General features: G+C 35.8%; 2 protein-coding genes across 2 annotated transcripts in view; both read right to left on the minus strand.

Annotated features, from left to right (window-relative positions):
* Positions 1 to 173: 173 nt before the first annotated feature.
* LOC141811388 (uncharacterized) lies at positions 174 to 17,064 on the minus strand. The gene is made up of 18 exons (XM_074699434.1): positions 16,574 to 17,064; positions 15,132 to 15,329; positions 14,412 to 14,495; positions 12,734 to 12,793; positions 11,613 to 11,657; positions 10,812 to 11,011; positions 10,176 to 10,664; positions 9,931 to 10,042; positions 9,647 to 9,841; positions 9,457 to 9,546; positions 8,870 to 8,932; positions 8,698 to 8,772; positions 7,095 to 7,145; positions 5,824 to 5,901; positions 4,114 to 4,248; positions 3,058 to 3,165; positions 2,819 to 2,884; positions 174 to 659 (listed from the first exon to the last, which is right to left on the minus strand). Exons 1-18 carry the CDS (start codon positions 16,889 to 16,891, stop codon positions 591 to 593), a joined length of 2,436 nt encoding a protein of 811 aa, XP_074555535.1. The 5' UTR covers positions 16,892 to 17,064; the 3' UTR covers positions 174 to 590.
* The window catches only part of LOC141811568 (uncharacterized), a 12,944-nt gene continuing 11,145 nt past the window's right edge, over positions 16,911 to 18,709 (minus strand). Inside the window, exon 6 of the mRNA XM_074699587.1 lies at positions 16,911 to 17,066. Coding sequence (XP_074555688.1) covers positions 16,911 to 17,066 — 156 coding nt within the window. The remainder of the gene's footprint in view (positions 17,067 to 18,709) is intronic.

An 18,709-nucleotide genomic window follows, 5' to 3' on the forward strand; every position in this document is an offset into this window, starting at 1 on the left:
ATGAAAAAATAAATAGATGTTTAATTGATTAGGCTATAATTACATATGACAAAAAAAAAAAAAAGTCCCTGCGGCATACACAAAATGGGAATTCAATGTAAACTCTTGTAAAAAGAAAATTTTAAAACAAAAAGAAAAACATGTTTGAACGTTTAGAATACAATTATATACACAATAAATATCCCTGAAGTAACTGAAAGAATTGGTGTATCCACCAAAAGTGGCTTAATGAAATAGAAATGGATATACAAGAATGGGAACAATAGGCCTCGCATACACCAGAGGGATCCCATTTTTTTTCAAAAAAAAAAGATTGGGATGCATTCTTATTAACTTTGGGCCTTTGTTTGGTTGTTTTTTTTGTTCACGAATGAGGGTATAATGCACAAAAATAATATAATTTACATCGATGCAGCTCTTTATCAGGGTTGGCACACTGCTTGGAGAATCGCACAGAATGATAAGAATTTGCATTGTAGTACAGGCTTCGATGATATTATAGCATGTGGCATTCTCATGTGAATTTAAATTTATCTTGATTATCATCTCAAAGCTCCTGGTGTCCAAAAGTTGGGAGCTTCACAGATGTTCTATTCGTTCTCATATCTAGAAAGCCGAGAATCTGAGAGGACAGAGAATAATTGTGTGTCTACCAGTAGCTGCATCAATTCGATTAAAAGGTTAGAAACACAGCTAAATTGTACACATTTCATTCACAAAGCTGGAAAAAAGGATGCCAGACATCGTTCGTACAGCTCACAAGACTAGCAATATAAATGTATCAACTAAGTTTTAAGTTGTGTCAAACAAGTTTTACTTGTATTTAGAAATGTATCCATCAAATTTTTATGAGTGTTCATTAAGTTGAACAAAAATTAAATGTTTAGGTCTCCAACAGTCATATTTGGTAATTTGATTAATACAAGTTCAAAATTAGTAAACTTAAGTACTGAGAAGAGTCCTTAGAGCCTTGTTTATTGATCCTCTATTGTTCTCAAGTGTCAAAGGAAATACCAAAGTGCTTTGGAAGTAAAGGTAGGTCTTTAGCAATGACAAGAGCTTACCCAGGACAACCAATGTAAGTCACAAAAAGTGAACAAGGTCTACCTGGGTAGAGATTATATCATGAAGGTTTCTTGATTTAGGGAGAAGCCTAGGTCAAGGATTGACTCAACTATGGAGAAATGTAGTTGAGAGTTTCACTTAGTGCCATGATGCTCGTTGTTGTGAGGCAACCTAACAACGTATCATGCTATTATAGAGATCATTCATATTATCTCATTTAAAATTAGATCACTGGAGCTTGGAGTGATGCATCACATGTGTGATAAACCATAGAGTAGAAGCAGAGCTTTAAAGCCATGTTATATCTTGTTAGTGTGTTGTTAGTGTGTCTTATTTATTTTATTAATTTTCGTAATATACTATTGTTTTAATTCATCATACACAGGTGCTTGTAATTTAACACTTTGTTCGAGATTTGTTGTGTAAGGATCGAAAAGAATTGGATGCCATCTATTCACTTACATTCCATCTACTTGCACTGAAAGAAAGAGGATAAGGGAGTGATCAGTGAAGGGAAGACTAATAAAATTATTCCCTCATCTTCCGCCTAATTTGGATAAAGAGAAATTGTGGCAAAAGCAATTTTGTGTGGATCCCCCACTGGATCAATCCAAAAAAGTTCCTTACAAATAGCTAATGGCATATTTAATTGCTTCTACAGGAGCCTACATCGGGAGGAACTTCGTACACCGAGCTGCCCTTTACAGGGCATTTCTTCCTTTTGGCTCCCTCCCTTCTAAGGGACCACTAATGTTGCATCTTCTCCAACCAATGCATTAGTAGCTTAAATTTATTTCAAAGGCTATCTATGCACATTCAACTCTGGGGTAAGCATTTCATCTAATAGTATACAATAACAATAACAACAAACAGTAAGGTTGACATTAGTATTATCCAATAATTGAACTCTATGTAAGGCTTATCACTATTACTATTCAAATAGTTTGTCACCTAAGTTTGCACACTAGAATATTCTGTTTCTTTTCTCTTGCACCTTCAACACTATTATTTTTTCTATTTATAAAGTTCATTAACCATATTTTACTACAGCTCTTGGAATAGTAATTGTTATTTCTGAAATTTTTGGTAACTCCACATCTATCTTAGCAATTATAATCTCTGCTATACTAATTTGCCCCCACCTACCCTAAACTATTAAGTATGGCTAGTCATACCATAGTACTATAAAAAAAATTCTAACCCAGGAGGTTTCTGATAATCACATAATGGGACAGATGAATTCTCTTCAATGACCTCTTCCTCAACAATAGCTTCTACAGAGTTGAATGCATCATGATATAACATTCTTATCACATGATTTGATTCCCCCCCCCCCCCCCCCCCCCCCCCCCTTTATGTTGTGCCATCACTATGTGGCTGAGGTGGAGCATGGATGAAATTGGAACTAAGTGAAAAAAAGTCGAATCAAATGGATCATTAACTTGTCTTTTGAAAACACATAAATATTGTATCACTCTCTTCAAAAGAGCTAAAAAACAAGAGCACTCATCATGTACCAGCTTCCATTGCTTTCTGTATCTCTAGGGTGCTTCACCTACCTTCCAGCCCCAGTTATTACAGTTCCCTTTCTCACTTTTAATTCCATCAAAAATATTTCCAAAGATAAAGCAGCAAGAGAAGTAGCATTATATGGAATCTTTATGACAAACACAACCTAAAATACTATTTGGGTTTCCCTACAATTTCAATCATGCTCTATACAAGGTAATATAAAATCAAGAAGGATCAGTACCTTAATGAATGGTCGATCCCTGGCTGGAAAGGAGTCAACAAAACTGTCTTTAAGCAGAAGTGACACCTGTAGGAAACAGATACCATTGAAATACTTCCTCAGAGATCTAACAGTTAACTCTCTAGAACTAGCCCAGTAAAAGTTTCACAAGTAACATGTTATATGTAAGAATGCATACATAAATGTACTAATAAATACCAGCATAAAGACGAAATAACTAACTAATTAAATCTGAATACCTTGTCATTATTTGATTGCACATTAGTTATTGTATGAGAGCGCAAATTAGAACAAAATGATTCCAAGTAACTTGTCATTGCATCCAAGAACTGTCTAGCAGCTTCCGCCTGCAAATAAACCGTTGAAAAATATTCAGCGACAATGTGAGCTTACAAAGCCTAAACTAATAATGAGCTGTAAAAGTTAATGACTATGCAAAATCACGAAGTCTAATGCATCCAAGCCTCCAACAGATACATGATTCCCATTCATGATACGTGAAGTTAAATTCATCTATAAGCGAGCAGATACTAACCACCTACAGTTTTTTTTTTCTTTTTTTTTTTGTTTGGTGTGTAAATGTACTTTCAAATTTTTACATATATAAGACGGGGATGACATTTTCCATAAATGAAGAATTAGCTACCATGTCCAGAAGACTGATCAGATTAGACTATAACATCTACGAAGTCCATTTCAATAAATCCATGAAAACATTCAGACAAATGATGCCATCAAAAGTCAAGAAGGTTTTGCCTTTTGCAAAGATATAATTCATAGAGATAAAGTTGTCATGGAATTTTCATGCTGACACGGAATAAAGAGTATAGAAATAATAGTCTAACACAAATTGCAATGCAAGATAAGCACATGTAACATTGAGGTGGGGTTATAGTTGAGTAACCCATCCTAATACCCTACTATATGGAGTGTCATACTGAGCATGGAAGCCATAAGTTCATGTTTGGCAAGCAAAGACTGGTTCAGCATGGCTTGCCACTGTGACATGGATATATAAGTTTCAATCTAGGATGACCTTTTGGCTGCAGAAGCAATGAAAGTAAAGTTTACAGTATTTACATGAAACTTTGTGTCAGTGTTCTCTAATTTTTGTAATATTCATAGGACAGTCCCTAGCTTAAATATCTAGAACTCAGTTTCATGTGTTTGAAGATTTGAGTCATCTTTGTTTAAATAAAAGTATATGTATATCTAAGAAAATGATTCATGTTTTGGTGCCCAAGTACTTCATTAAAAAAGAAACAGGGATAAGCTAAACAACAAGAGACGAAAACCTGGACTTCACTGCATTTGTAAACTGGATGTCGCTTAGCTATAGGATTCTCAGATGAGAATCTAGCATGAATTGGCCCTAGATCAGATATTAGTTCTTTGTATCGTGGGAGTTGAGGCAGTGAGCATGATTTAACCTGCACAATTTGACACATAATGTCCTATTAATTAGCACTTTAAAACTCAAAATAAAAGGTCACGACAGCACAAGAATTAATTGGATACACAGTCTGTTTTAAGCCTTTAACAACTATGATCAAGTAATTAGTCTTGACATGCTAATTTCACAGCTTTAGGATGCTGTCAACCTAGAATCTACCCACAGATACACTATGTACCTCTATTATCATTTTAGGAGAAAGAACTTTATTGCCACATATTGCATTGAAGTGATCAGCCATAACATATCATGCAATATTTCTACATGATATTATGCAAATAAACAATATAATGAGCATACATCTTGTTTAGTGACTACAAAAATAAGGAATGGAAAAACACAGTTTCCACTGAAAATTTCAAACTTGAAAGGAAAACAAAAAAAGGCAAATGCATGTGCAGTTTGTTATGACCAAGCAGAATGCATCCACAAGCTAATAATAGGATATACAGCACGAAAATGTTCAAACTTAAAATATTTTATGAAATTATTTATGTATTTATAGCAGCCATCTTACATCTTTTCAATCATCAAGAAATGTGTATGCTTGAACTAAATCTTCAAGTCAAGGCTAGCTGATTCTAGAAATCTTATTATGTTTCTATGCCTTTTGTTTTAGGATATATCAAGCTTCAAAATCTATTTTGACTGGAATGATATTCTTTTGGTATCATGCTAGTGCCAGTGTTTTGACACGCAGTGCCAGTGAACAATTGGAAGAAGGAGAGGAAGGAGAAAGGATATGAAAAAGAAGAAAAGGAAGAGAACATAATTGTATATCAACCTTCATGTCACATTTAAAATGATACAATTTTGATATTGTATTATATGGATATAAACTAAATAAACAATAAATAATATTTCAATTCAGCTTGATGCATTTGTTGTGTGTCAAGGAGAGTCGAACATCAATAAGGTACGATGCTTATAGACATGATTGACACTTTATGTCGGAAGGATACATTTTACTTAGTATCTCATTCAAAAATGTGTATTCTAGATAGTTATGGAACTTATTTAAATATTTCATAAACTGTTAGTAGTGAGTTAGCAATCAGGCAGTCATTGCACAAGATAAACATCAAATTTGAATGAAAAAAATATCCTCATTAGACTACTTAAGAAGTTATATCCCTTATCTTCGATTTAACTTCTAACTTATATAAAAATAAAGTTTTGAATCATTAATGATCATGCACCCAGCAAATTTTCTTTGGATAATCTTCTTATATCTTTCATGAACTTGAATCTATTTCTAACCTTGCTCCTCTACCATAGTCTTCCACTCACTTTTCATTACTTTTTATCCACCAACTATGTTTGCACAACTTGAGATATGTTAGCATTTGTTATGTGTCTAACTTTATTATATAACTAGTTTAAACATTGATTTACTGAAAGTAGAACAATGTATGAAAAGTGATCAACAAAGCAAATGACAACTTTATAGAACAAACATAGCTAAAACTAAGTTCTGGAGTAAAAGTATAAACTAAGTTCTGGAGTTTAAGTATATGATATAACAGTAAAACACCTGAGCTTAGTCACCAACCTTATCCTTGTAAACATTAATCTGTACAAGATTGGCCATTTTCATCTGAGTATCAGTGGGTTTGTGCAGTAGTCCTACCTGTGAAAAAGAATCATATTGTAAGTTTCAAGAATTACACATCGGAGCTAGAAAGACAAGGGAGAGAGTGGAAAGATCATTGGTATTAAGAACAAAGCCCAAAGGGCCAGCCAACAAAACACAAATGTATATGCTTAATAAAAAAAATTTGTGTTCCCATATTAACAACAAAGAAAAGGGAATATTCTGCGAATCATTGCAATTGTTATGCATCCAATTTCTGGTGTTCACCATAAGTTAATATTCAGCTTAGAATCTTTGCAATTGTTTGGCATCTGGTTTTTGATGTTCCTGGTGAAGCTCTTGGTGTGTAAATCAAAAATCGAGATTCAAGTGGTTTCTTAGATTTCCTTGCCAAGGATTAGGAATCAACCTCCAATAAAACAAGAAATCATTAAACAGTTGAAGATGTCAAGTTCTTCAATTTTTTTTACATGGTTTGTATTTACAACTATTTCATAATGGCCTTCTCCATGGCAGGCCTCCCAGTACTAGCCACACTGTTGACATACCAATTAAAGAGTATAGATGCTTCGTCCGCTGGTAAACTATTCAATCTTAGAATGCACCATCTTAGACAAGTGGAGAGTTGTGTATGTTACTACATGTGGCTGTATCTTAGTTTAAGCAATTAATGTGCCTGATTCAGGTAATTTCCCAGTGAGCCAATGAATTACATTATTCCCAGTTATGCATATTACTTCTAATTCTATGTTAAAACACATTGAGATTGACTATAACTTCATAAAAAAAAAGTGAGTCAAAGAAACCTTCGCCTCTTTTATTAGTTTAAATGATCAACTAGGGAATTAGCTCTTTATTCTTTGAGGGTTCCTAGGATTAAGTATATTTGTAATAAGTTGGGCTTTATAATATCTTCAAACTAGCTTGAGTGGGACGGTTGAGGATCAAATTGTAAATACAATATGATTCAATTATAAATGTCAACTTGAAGGATGCAATTGTAAAAGAATAATGATGGTAATCTATATTGAGGTAGAGATGGACCACCTAGGCCAATGACTAAATAATTTTCCCAGTCTAATAAATGTATTCCTTTTATTCAAGTTACTGAAGGTAAACTTCCCGCACAATTACATAGCACTTTCTGCAGATTTTGAGAACAAAGTATATAAACCATCATATGGCATTGGAATATGAAAAAGAATAAGAATTGAATGAGTGGAACTTACAATATAGGGAACTGGAGCATCCACAAAGTCCAGCATTTTTCTTGGTAGTATCTGAAAATATGTTTTAAAATGATTAAACGGGCATATCCAAAAGCCTACAATCACCTAGGCATTGAATACTAAAACACAATTGCTCACTTCAATATAGAAACATTTGTTAGAACGTCAAGCATCCAATTAAATATTCAGGTTAAATCTATCAATCAGCTTACACCATTAGTAAGTCAATTTTATAAACAATGCAAACTTTATTTCCCTTCTCATGTAACCTTGTAAGTTAACACAGTTAAAAATGAGTCACACCTTAACTTTCCCTACCTCCCATTTCTCTCCTTTCTCGCATGGGATCATAAGAAACACACCATTAAGCAAGCAACTTCCTCAAGCAGCTACAGACAGAATTGGTCAATTTGAAAATTGATTCATACAGAAGTGCACAACTGACTTTCCACAAGCTCTTAGAGAAGAAAAGACGCCTCTATTATAACAAGTGGTTGCTATTTTCATTCTTTCAAAGGATGCAAAAGAGCCCAAGGTAGAGAGATGAGGAGGTGGTGACAGATAAGCAGTGAGGATTTAAGGTAAATCATCCACCAATGGACGTCGAGGGACCCAAATGGATAGGATGATGGATAAATCAAAATAAAGAACTAGTGATACTCATTATTAAAAAGGTATGGCAATCACAGGCGCAACATCATTCTTTAGGCCTCTCCTCACAGTCTGACTTCCCTCTGTCCCAATTGCAATACTCTAGATCTTAACGTTGTTCCTAACCACATATGCATCCTACATCATAGCTGAAAATAACAACAAAGGATCCAGATATGATAACGAGCAAAGTAAAATTCCTACAGTTAGCTACCTTCTAAGAAGATTACAACAAGAAATCAACAAACAGGGTGCTTAGATAATTTCAAAATGTAGGATGATTTGCACGGGAGTTTGGATGATTTCCATATGGCGGGCAATTTTGAGATGACCTCCAATTGTAGTGAAAGAGAAATTCAGTTAGCAGTTTGACATTTCCAATTTTTTAATGTGAATGCTTATTTCAATTAATGTAGATATGCCTACATTGTTTATATTTAAAAGCTTGAAATGATTTTTGAATTCAAATTGGAAGGAAATGCAAGAGGCAACAAGTGATTGGTCAATCATCATCATGTCAGACTATAGTGTGTGTCAATATAATTGATCTGTACAGGTTGGACAAGATCCAGAGATTGGCAATAGGCCAAAATTTTAAATGATCGTTGTATTCACAAATCAAGTGAAGATAGCAAGCAAGTACTTATTTAATGTACTCTTAAATATTTGTTTGCAAACTATACTAGTTTAAAATGTTTAGGATGAGTTGAGTTGAGTAAAATATTTTTTGACATGAGAATTCCAGGTTTTTGAGGAATAGCCAAATTAATTGTTTTAAAGGATATGCTAGTAAGTAGGATATGCTACAGATCATTAATACAATGAGTATCTCCTGCATGATAAGAAAAAATATCTCTAATGATTAATAACAGAAAATAACATTCAATACAACTTACACATTTAATACAAAACTGCATAGGTTCATGAGAAGGGATTTAGTGAATAAACTCACTGGAAGAAATAAGCTATGCCACTGAAATGGACGAATCATGGGTATGATGGATAACACTATAGCTGATAGCATACCCTGCAGTTGTTTTATCAAAACTAAAAAAATGTCATTATGAAGTGAACTAAAGTTACATAATATGAAAAATTAGGCGGTTCAATGAAAATAGACTAACCAAATTTGGGCATATGACAACAACTTGTTTTTCCAATAAAGCTCCAGCTAAGAGTGCCAAAATCTGAAAGAGAAGCTGTTAGATTTCCTGCTGAATAAATAATTACCCAAAAACTAATAGGAAATAAAAAAATAAACAAAAGACAACAATCTAAATGCATGCAATCTACATTGGCTTCATGTTTTACCATTTGCCTATTTCAACAAAAATTCTTGAATCTTTGACTAAAGAAACTCAAATATTTAAGCTTATTGCCCTTGGTCAAATTGTTCTCTTCCTCAACTAGGCACACGAAAAGCACTAGGAAGGTATCGGATAGACTCTTTTAAGGTTTTACCTCTTTCACTAACTTGGTTAGTGTAGGACAGGGACTTGTAGGACACTTGCCAAACAGATACATTTTCTGGTGGCTTTGTCTACTTTGAAACGTCCAAATTGGCATTTCAATATGTGGCAAAATGAATCACATTGTTAATGCTATTTGTCACACCACTGTGAACCTCCATGTGTATGTAATCCTAGTTAAAGTTGTGCAGAGATCCCCAGTAGGAACATTTAAAACTATAAAAAAAATACAGAGTACCAACACTTTCAAGTGATAAAACACGGCAAATTGTAGCAGTAGTCCAGATTGATAGAGCCAGAGCTTCTTCTGCAGCTGCCAATCGTGCATTAACCTTGTTGAACAATCTGGGCTTTAGAATCTAAGCTTCATAAAAGAATTGAAAGAAAATGAACAAACCAAGTCAGAGTAGCTACACTGATGGAAGACTTTACCTCATTAACTTCTTTTGGTGACAAAGGAACTACATCAGCAAATGCAGCATCCAACCCAAGGGATGACATCCCAGGTCGGCAATACTTGATTGGCTGTAAATGATCTAGAGGATGAAAAATTATTTCATCTCCACGTGGGGGAAGAGGAAGAGCATGATAACCACAAACAATCTGTAATGGTTCATTGTTATTTGCCTGCAGCAGAAGAAGCAATTGATGATGTCAAAAAGAACATATAGGCATGAACATTAGTATCTTTCCAATGTCAAGGTAGAATGATCAACCTTAGCCCACTCCATCACTTTTTCATCAGCAACATTGGTTTCATTTTTGGAGCTTAACTCTTCTTCCTCATCATCATCAGACCCCACACTTCTATATGAACTGTCCAAACCACTTTAAAAAAATGCAAACAACGAAATCTTATAAGGACTTTGAAAGAAATGTAAAACAACGAAGTTAAAAGATGAAACTTGCCTGCCATAAAAATAAAAACAACATAAAGAAGTAAGAAAGAGGAACTTTTTACCTGTACACAGACTCCAAACTTTCCACGTGTTGCAGTTTACCATTGGCACAAGAGTATGGCATGCCAATGTCAGGTGATGCATGCCCATTCTCAAAGCATCCATTTAATCTTTCAAAACTATCAGAACGTGACCCTGATGTCTCAGACATATTGTCATCATAGATTGGCCCAGTCCTTCTAGTTTCCCGGTCTAGCTCTCTCAGATGACTAAAATCTGAAGCGTCACTAGCAGAAACACTTTCAGGGGACAGTGGTTCCAAACTCCTATAAGGAGATGATGAAACCTCCCTTTCAACTGGAATAACTGAAGAAGAAACAAGACCAGAGACAGTATCAACTGGTATAGCATAATCCATCCAACTAGAAAACAACTGCTCAGAATTCTCAGATAGTTGCTCAAAACAGGAGACCCCATGTGAAATAGACTCCGTAAGAGCCATTTCACTTACATAATGTGTTATCCTGTCAAGGCGCTCCTGTGCAATTATGCTGTCAAATATGCAATTTTGGATAAATATCAGATAATAATTGAAGACAATGGCTGCAGATGCATAACAATATACAGATAGCTTAAATAGTATGCCTGTATATAAATAATTCAAAATATATATTAGCTGATGGAAATGCGAGGTATACCTGTTGAGCATCTCATAGTGGAGCTCAAAAAATGGAACCCTTGTGAGAAGACAATAACAGCGTGGTGCAGCTACCAAGAACCGGCTAGATTTGCAAGAAGAATGAGGGAGGGGTGAAACAGCACCTAAAATACCTGGTGCCCTCTGAACTATCTCCTGAATATGGAGGCAAACACCATATAATGGTGCATTGTCCGAGGACTGAGCAGCACAATGATACAATCAGAACATAGAAAACATGCTGTAGATAACAGAATGTAGGAGAAAACAGACCATATGCACACATTCATACCTTACTTTTAACTTAAGCAGAAGAATGTGAGAAAACACATACACAATATCAAACATAAAAACACCAAATTAGTTCCCAAAAAAATTACAATTATTTATGCTGGATTAACTGGATGGAGCAATTTACTAAGTTACTTAAAACTTGGATATTAGAATCCACTGTAGATCTGCACCAACACGTCTGTTTTTAAAAACTTCACATAAGTCAGGCTGTTAGGTATCAATTTGCAGAGTGGATGTCCAGCACCAAAATGGATAAAGTAACATAACCTTCCTTCTATGAGAAAATAAAGAACAAATGATAATTTTCTTATAGTTTCACGGAGATGAATTACCAATCAAGAAAGTGTTCGACAAACATAAGGCATTTGAAATCATGCTACATAGACAAAAGGAAAAGTGATGATTTCAAGAATTACAAAACAGGCATACAAGCAAAAGATAAAATCACAGCAGAGCATGTCAAATAATGGGAATCTAAGTAATGAAAATCCATGAATAAGAAGAAGACCTTCAAGCAGAAGATAAATGCAAAATCGTCGCTTGAAAGATGTTCCTGCAGATGAGATAGAAGTGAATGATAAGTGAGAAGTAGAAATATAAAGCCAAGTTTTTTCAATGGTTAAACAAAAGAAACCACAAGGACAACCCAAGCACAACAAATTTACCCAACATGATAAACATCATGTTGAACTAGACAAAGATATTACAAACACATGAAAAGCATGTTATGTATGTGTGAGATCAATCAATAATATTAGCTTCTCGTCCTAACAGCAATGACTTGATGACATATGAGATCAATGACCCCTCTCCAATTCAATATATTAATCATCACAGCAGCACTTATCAAGGTTCAATGTTCTCTCTGCCTTGAACAGGTGGCATTCATGGGTAAGTTATAGCAGCTGGCACCAAATCAATGATTGAACACACTAAACCAATTGGCTCCTGACAGCAGATCTATGGGCACATTGAAGGAAGTAAATCAATTCCACAAAGTGTGTATTTGTATGTGTGTGGGTTTGAGTGTGAGCACATGCGCAAAGGACTCCTGCTTTCATATAAGTTAATGGAACACGTAATTTGAGGGGTTTTTTTAGATAAAACATTTCATTGTTTTTGCAAGTAAATTACCCAATTCGGTATGCCTGGCAAGGACTGGACAAGGCTGTTGTATCTACCACATAGGGATGAAATGATGTGGTACATGGTACATATCTTTCTGAACATGGAACGATACCAATACTGGATCGAAATTTAAGCTTTGCCTAAACCCAAAACAAATCCATAAAATAACAAAATTCATACCAGATTCTACATTATTAAACTGCTAGTAGTTGGAATTTTAGGGGCACGCCTGGAATTTATCTTAACAACCCATGTATGAAATTGTTTGTGAAATTTAATGTGCTACTAAGAGTGAACAACTAAAGAATGAAGAGCATTTTTGTTGGCACTTTTAACACATTGATTTTGAAGAAAAGCTGTGGAAAATGATATCTTAGAATATATCTAATGCAAAAAAAGCTAAATAGTATTTTATATTTTCCTAGGTTCAGATAAATGAAGAAACAATGACCTACTTCTAAATTTAAAATATATGTAAGCAAAATGACATTTCTAGCATACCTGACCAAACACGATCTCATTGAGATCACTCATAGAAGGTGTTCTCTGAATCAAGCGAGCCTGCATTGCATCATATTTTAAAATTAGTAACTGGATCCATGAGGTGATATTCCATATAAATTAGTCATGTAACACGAGAGTTATACATGATGCTCATTAATTCTTTAGTTACCATGACTAAAATCTATCAACATGCTAAAAGTCAAGAACTTGGAGCATGAAAACTAAGAATATAACTAATAGCATAATTGTAAACAGCATAAGAAAGAAGAAGAAATTATCACTACCGCATAGTTTCAACCTTATATTAGAGACAGAAACTTTAGACCATATTTTAAATACACAAATTCTTAGGTTAATATTTGAATAAATTTGTATGTGAAACTAAGATGAAGTTTAGAGCTTTAGAGAATTGAAAGAATCAGTTCCAGATTATTTAAGAAAATTCTTGAAGTTCACGTGTTAACTTAAGTTGGGAAATAGTTGATCCCCATCAGCTAACTTATGAAAGTAGAGAATATATGTGAGTTGAAAATATATATATATATATATATATATAATTGAAAAGTATAATATTAGCATCATTCTTTATGTCAGATTACTATAATTTTCAGATTCCTAGCAAATGCTAGTGAAAATAACATGTTCAAACAAAGTCTAAAACAATGGAATGCAAAGAATAGTTCATCATATCAACATAAACCATGATTTATTGCTCTGAACCATAGCATCAGAGTTCCAGACTTCCAATCATGGTTTAAAATTTTCAATACCAATTACCAACTCAAACTAGAATGGTATGGTAATGGTGTTGAGCCATATCAACACAGGCCAGACAATTCCAATATAGTGTAATTTCTTATTTGATTTGAGTGTATCCCCATATTTTTTATTTTCTATAGAGCAACATCTATATCATAATTTATTAATAGATGTTTACCTGCAGATTAAACCACCTAATACCCTAACTAGAGACATGACACACATAATTCTTCCCAGTTTACTTATAATCTAGATAAAGGGGAAATCATACTAGATTATTTCATATTTAAATTTTGATAATAATTTGGTACAGGACCTAGACAAGTAAAAGCTTTAGATATTTACTAGAAGTGATGAACACATTATTTTAAAATAGAGAGACAAACAGATAGTTGAAGAAATCGATTGTGAAAATTGTCTATCAAAGATTTTGCATATCATACAAGAAAATTGGATGCAATTATCTAAAATAAGAAGAGATCATATTTTGATAGAAAACTTGACAATTTGATGGAACATCAATGAGATTGTATTCTCTTCTTTGGTACTATGTTTATCTTATCTATCGATGAGTAGTTGCTCTGATGACCACTCGATATATGGTCACAACGCACAGTGTAGACTGAGTGAGATACCTATGCCACCCTACAGGTGAGTCAAAGGTGATTTCATGCATAGCGAGATAAGTATATTTTGTCAGACTTAAATGGTTTTTACATTGATCCTCTGTCAAAATTGTAATTGGCCCAGATCAAGTAGTATCTGTTGAAATGCATAATTCCAAATTTCCAACACAATCAATGCTTCATTCATCCACATTGTCACGTGACTACATACTCTGCCTTTAATTTTATATTTTCACCATTTAGGTTTCTTTGGTCAATAATATAGTAATTCAACTTGTTTTGGTGCAAACCTTAACACCTTCGGGAAAGCAGAAAGCAGGCACCTCATACTCTCTCATTGTGGCTCTCTTTCCAGGAGGATACTTGAAAAGAATCTGCAATTCCAAATTGAAAAAACATATAAGAGCAGTAGAATTTCATAAGCATCTAAAAAGCATTAAGAGTCAAAATCATACAAACGGAATTCAGGAAAGAATATCTAAAATTATAATTTTACCGAAGCGACAAAAAATTGAGTGTGTGCAAACTATGTCAACAAAACTTTGGGGGTAATAAATACCAAGTGAAACTAATAGGGCGTAAATCCTACAGTGAGAAAATAAGAGACAGGGGTTGCAAGTTTGCAATCACTTGAAATGTATGCTCAACTATTTCCCACAGGAATATCAAAGGATTTAGAACTGAAATACTAACACATCTTAAAGAGATAGAAAAAAGCTTATTACATCTATCATTGATCTGGCACTTTGATTGTATATTGGGTTCTAACAAACAAGTAACAATAAGTTTGAAAGCATTCCACTATATCAGATTGCATCCTAAGGGGAAACTTAACCAATTAATAAGAAAATGCCTATGTTCAAAAATGAAGTACAAAATATTGAAAAAAATGCAATTTACAAGAAGTCACCATCATAATATCACCAGAAACAAAGATGGAGAAAATATGTATTAATAAATTCCTACAAGCTACTATAAATGTGAACTACACCATAGTGAATAAAGCAGACCTGTGGTTCCAAAGTAGGCATACACCCATGATACTGATGTTTTCTAAGATCCAATATTTCAGATTTTGCCACCTCTGACTCCCAGGTTTTTCTTTTTGCAAAAGCATCTTCAACAACTTCAACATTTGCATTTGAATGAAGACCAACGATGAAAAAGTGTTCATATAACAATGTGGGTTCTTTTTTTTGACCATGATCCTGCACTAAGATTGTTCACTTCAAAAAGCAAAGACTAGACATCTGAAATAGTAATTCAAACAAAAAAAGTCATCGAATCCAAGAGAAAGATGTAAAACAGATCACTACCAATTAATGGTTGCCTATGAATAAGCTATAAGTTACAGTCAAAACAAGGAAGTGCAAGATCAGAAAAATAATTTGTGTTCATTGCATTCACTGAATTACATGCGTGGATGAATGTGTTATAAACCCATCTGAATAAGGTTGCTGATTTTGTGGATCTCATCATGACAGAAAATTAAGGTATGACTGCCCTATTGAAGTGTCTGAATTCCATTTGGTAACAGTTTTTACTGATCCCATGCAGCTTACCAAAGTTTCAGCTGTTGACTACTTGGCTTATTTCTCATAAGAGACTGGGAAAGGCATAACATTTTCACTATCCGGTACCATTGAGATCCAAGTAATCATTTATACTGAAACTGTTGGAAGTTGGACATGTTAATAAAAATTCCACGCAATAAAATTTTTGCAAAGCCAGGTTTTATTCACGAAGAAGCTGTCACATAGTTAATACTGCAATTGACAAAAATCAGATTTGATAGTTTACTAGGAGCATAAGTCATCGAGTTACTGGAGCAAATATTTGATTAGAATGAAGACCATGCTATATGGTTCAGAATCATGTATCCCAGCCTGGTAGGAGCTGTGCGTACTAGTCTGGCAATGGACCAGTTGGTGGGTCACACATCTTCAGGTGGTTTGCATGCATATTGAGGGATACACAATGTGAATTGCATGAATTGAACACTATATGGCTATTTACTGCTTGGTTACCAGTTGGTACAGATACAACAGCTAGAGAACAGAGTCCTTGTCCCATCTCCCCTTATTCCTATAAACGGTAAATTTGGTCATTTTCTAATTGCTAGGGACTAGTTTCTCATGCATAAACCTCATTCTCTTGATAAAGAGAAATCCGTCCATAACTTTTCTTTTTTTGCGTTGTATTACTCAAACTAAAATGAAGACTTGCTATAAACCAAATAAACAACAAGGAAAAGAATTAGGTCAATCTGTCAATATCGTCTCTTGGCTTTACACAATAAGTGAGCGTGATGGATTTGATAGCATCGTGTTCGTTTCCTTTCATGTTTACGATCCACAAACACGGATACACCCAAATATCATAAGGATTAACATATATCAAAATAGAAGAAAAGGCGCTGTCAGGCGAAAAGGAGTAGTAGAACGTGTAATACCCTAGCTTTGGCTTTGATTTGATACCACTGCCGCTTCTGATTCACCATCATCTCAAAATTGACCATCGCCTTCAGGCTCTGCTCCCTGCCGCCGCCTGCGAGCCCGCTCCCGCCGCTGCCTGGGCCCCACTTCCACGCCCGCAGCATCTGCGAGCGCCACCTCTGGAAACTGCTGCTCCGCGCGTGCCGCACCTGCCGAATCCGCGGCACCGTGGAGGAGCCGTCCGAGGGCGGCAGCGGCGCCACCCCCGCCGGTGGGCCGTCCGAAGCAGCCGCGACCTCGGCCTCGGCCGCCTCGAGGGGCTCGGTCTCCTCCATGGCGGGCTCGAGGGTCTTCTCACCTCGGAGATCCTCCGACCGACAGGGATGATCTCATGCAGAGCAATCGCCGGATCGCCGGATAGAGAGAGAGAGGGTACCGAAAATAAGGGCGAAAATTAGAACCGAAGAGGAAGGAGGAGGAGGAGGAGGAGGAGGAGGAGGGAGATCGAAGCTGTTGGTGGGGAAAATTGAATAAAACTAACCAGACCTTTGTGGGGTTTCCCTTATTTTTCCCTTTGTGGGGAACGAGATGGTGGTGGTGGGGGGCGTAACGGCGTCGACGCACGTGGTCGGACAGCTGAAAATGGGGTCCCCACTGGAAAACCACCTATATTTGTCGCGGGCAATTGCGTGGCGGCGTCAATTTGGGGAATCGCCGCCCTGTTTACAATAATATTCAAACGATGAAGAGGTCAGCGCTTCGATCCTCTCTAGTTTCTTTATTATTTTTCCTTTTCTCATAATAATCACTTTACAGCTTTTCGATTTACCTCCTCTTATATGGTCGTGGATCGATCATGTAGTGACCGTACAAGAGTGGTGAGATTCTACTTTTTACTGAAATAATTGAAAATTACCCTAGAACATAGTTGAGTTGATTATGACAGAGTAGAGTTGTTAAAGTTGACAAGATTCGAATCTCGACGAAGTCGAGATAATGTCCTCCTCCATCGTGGTCAATTATAATTTTTTGATTTATCTCCTCACAGATCATCGTGAGATCGACCTTGTGGGATCGTTGGGATGACAAATTGGGAAGTGAGCCGACGGGCTCGGTGCAATCCGAGGGACGCAGAAGCTATGGAAGAGTACGCCGGTGGAGCGAGAAGGACATGTGCGATGTCCGAAGGACGAGAAGCCGGGAGGAAGCACGCTCGAAGGGCGAAAGGCCGGAGTCGGGTTCGGGTGAGCCTAACTCCGGTTGGCCAGAAATCACCCAACCGATGATTCTACAAAAAAGTCAACCGTTGACTTTGTCCGTTGACTTTGACCAGAGAAAAGACTTAGACTTGGACGTGACTTTTGAAAAAAAAAAGGAGAAAAGATAATTAAGTTTTTATCTTTTATTATACAAAGATAAATACTTAATTATTACTAAGGATAATTCTCTTTATCTTTTATTAAAGATAAAGTTTATCCTTATTTAATCAACGGCTACAAATCAAGCTTATCAAAGATCAACGATGAAGATCCCATCTACAGATCAATGGTTAAGAGCAAAACCTATCTACGATCTACGATTAAGATTTGTTCTCTTAACCTATAAATAGACTTAGAGTTTTAGAGTATCAACATTAATTTGAATTGTAATCTCTCTTTCTCTCTAAGTCTTTGAGTTCCCAGTTGTAAGGCTTCTCCGCCATAAGGAGTATTCATTAGCTTCATTGTCTTGGAAGCAACGATCTGTTGCAACCAAGTTTTTTTTAAGAGACGAGTGCATTCCGCTTCAATTTTCTAACCGTCTATTCAACCCCCCCTTCTAGCCGGTCAACTCGATCCTACAAGTGGATACCCAGGGGGAGGTTAAAATTCTAACATGAATTTTTTTTTCATGCTTAACATATTTTATTGTTGTTCTTATTTTTGGTTTAACCCTAACTGAATCTGGGTTGATGCACATCAAAAAGGGGGAGATTGTTGGTGCCCTGGTTAGTTTTGATGTGATCGACCAGGTTAAGTTAGGTCCTGTGTTTTGCTAATCCCTCTGCTAAGAGCGCAGGAGCTTAGGTACGGAGGAAGTCGAGCGTAAGACGTAGCGGACGAGAAGGATTGTGCGGGGAAGTGAGCCGACGGGCTCGGTGCAATCCGAGGGAC

The sequence above is a fragment of the Curcuma longa genome, chromosome 17, assembly GCF_044706935.1.
Source record: "Curcuma longa cultivar G26 ecotype Majalengka, Jawa Barat chromosome 17, ITB_CL_G26_1.1, whole genome shotgun sequence".
NCBI classification, from domain to species: Eukaryota; Viridiplantae; Streptophyta; class Magnoliopsida; order Zingiberales; family Zingiberaceae; genus Curcuma; species Curcuma longa.

Coding starts and splice junctions, on each gene's coding strand:
- LOC141811388 (XM_074699434.1), bottom strand. CDS start 16,891: ATGGAGGAGACCGAGCCCCTCGAGGCGGCCGAGGCCGAGGTCGCGGCT. Junction 11,012..11,612: donor CATTTATCTTCTGCTTGAAG/GTCTTCTTCTTA, acceptor TGTGCTGCTCAG/TCCTCGGACAATGCACCATT. Junction 4,249..5,823: donor TTAATGTTTACAAGGATAAG/GTTGGTGACTAA, acceptor CAAATTGTGCAG/GTTAAATCATGCTCACTGCC.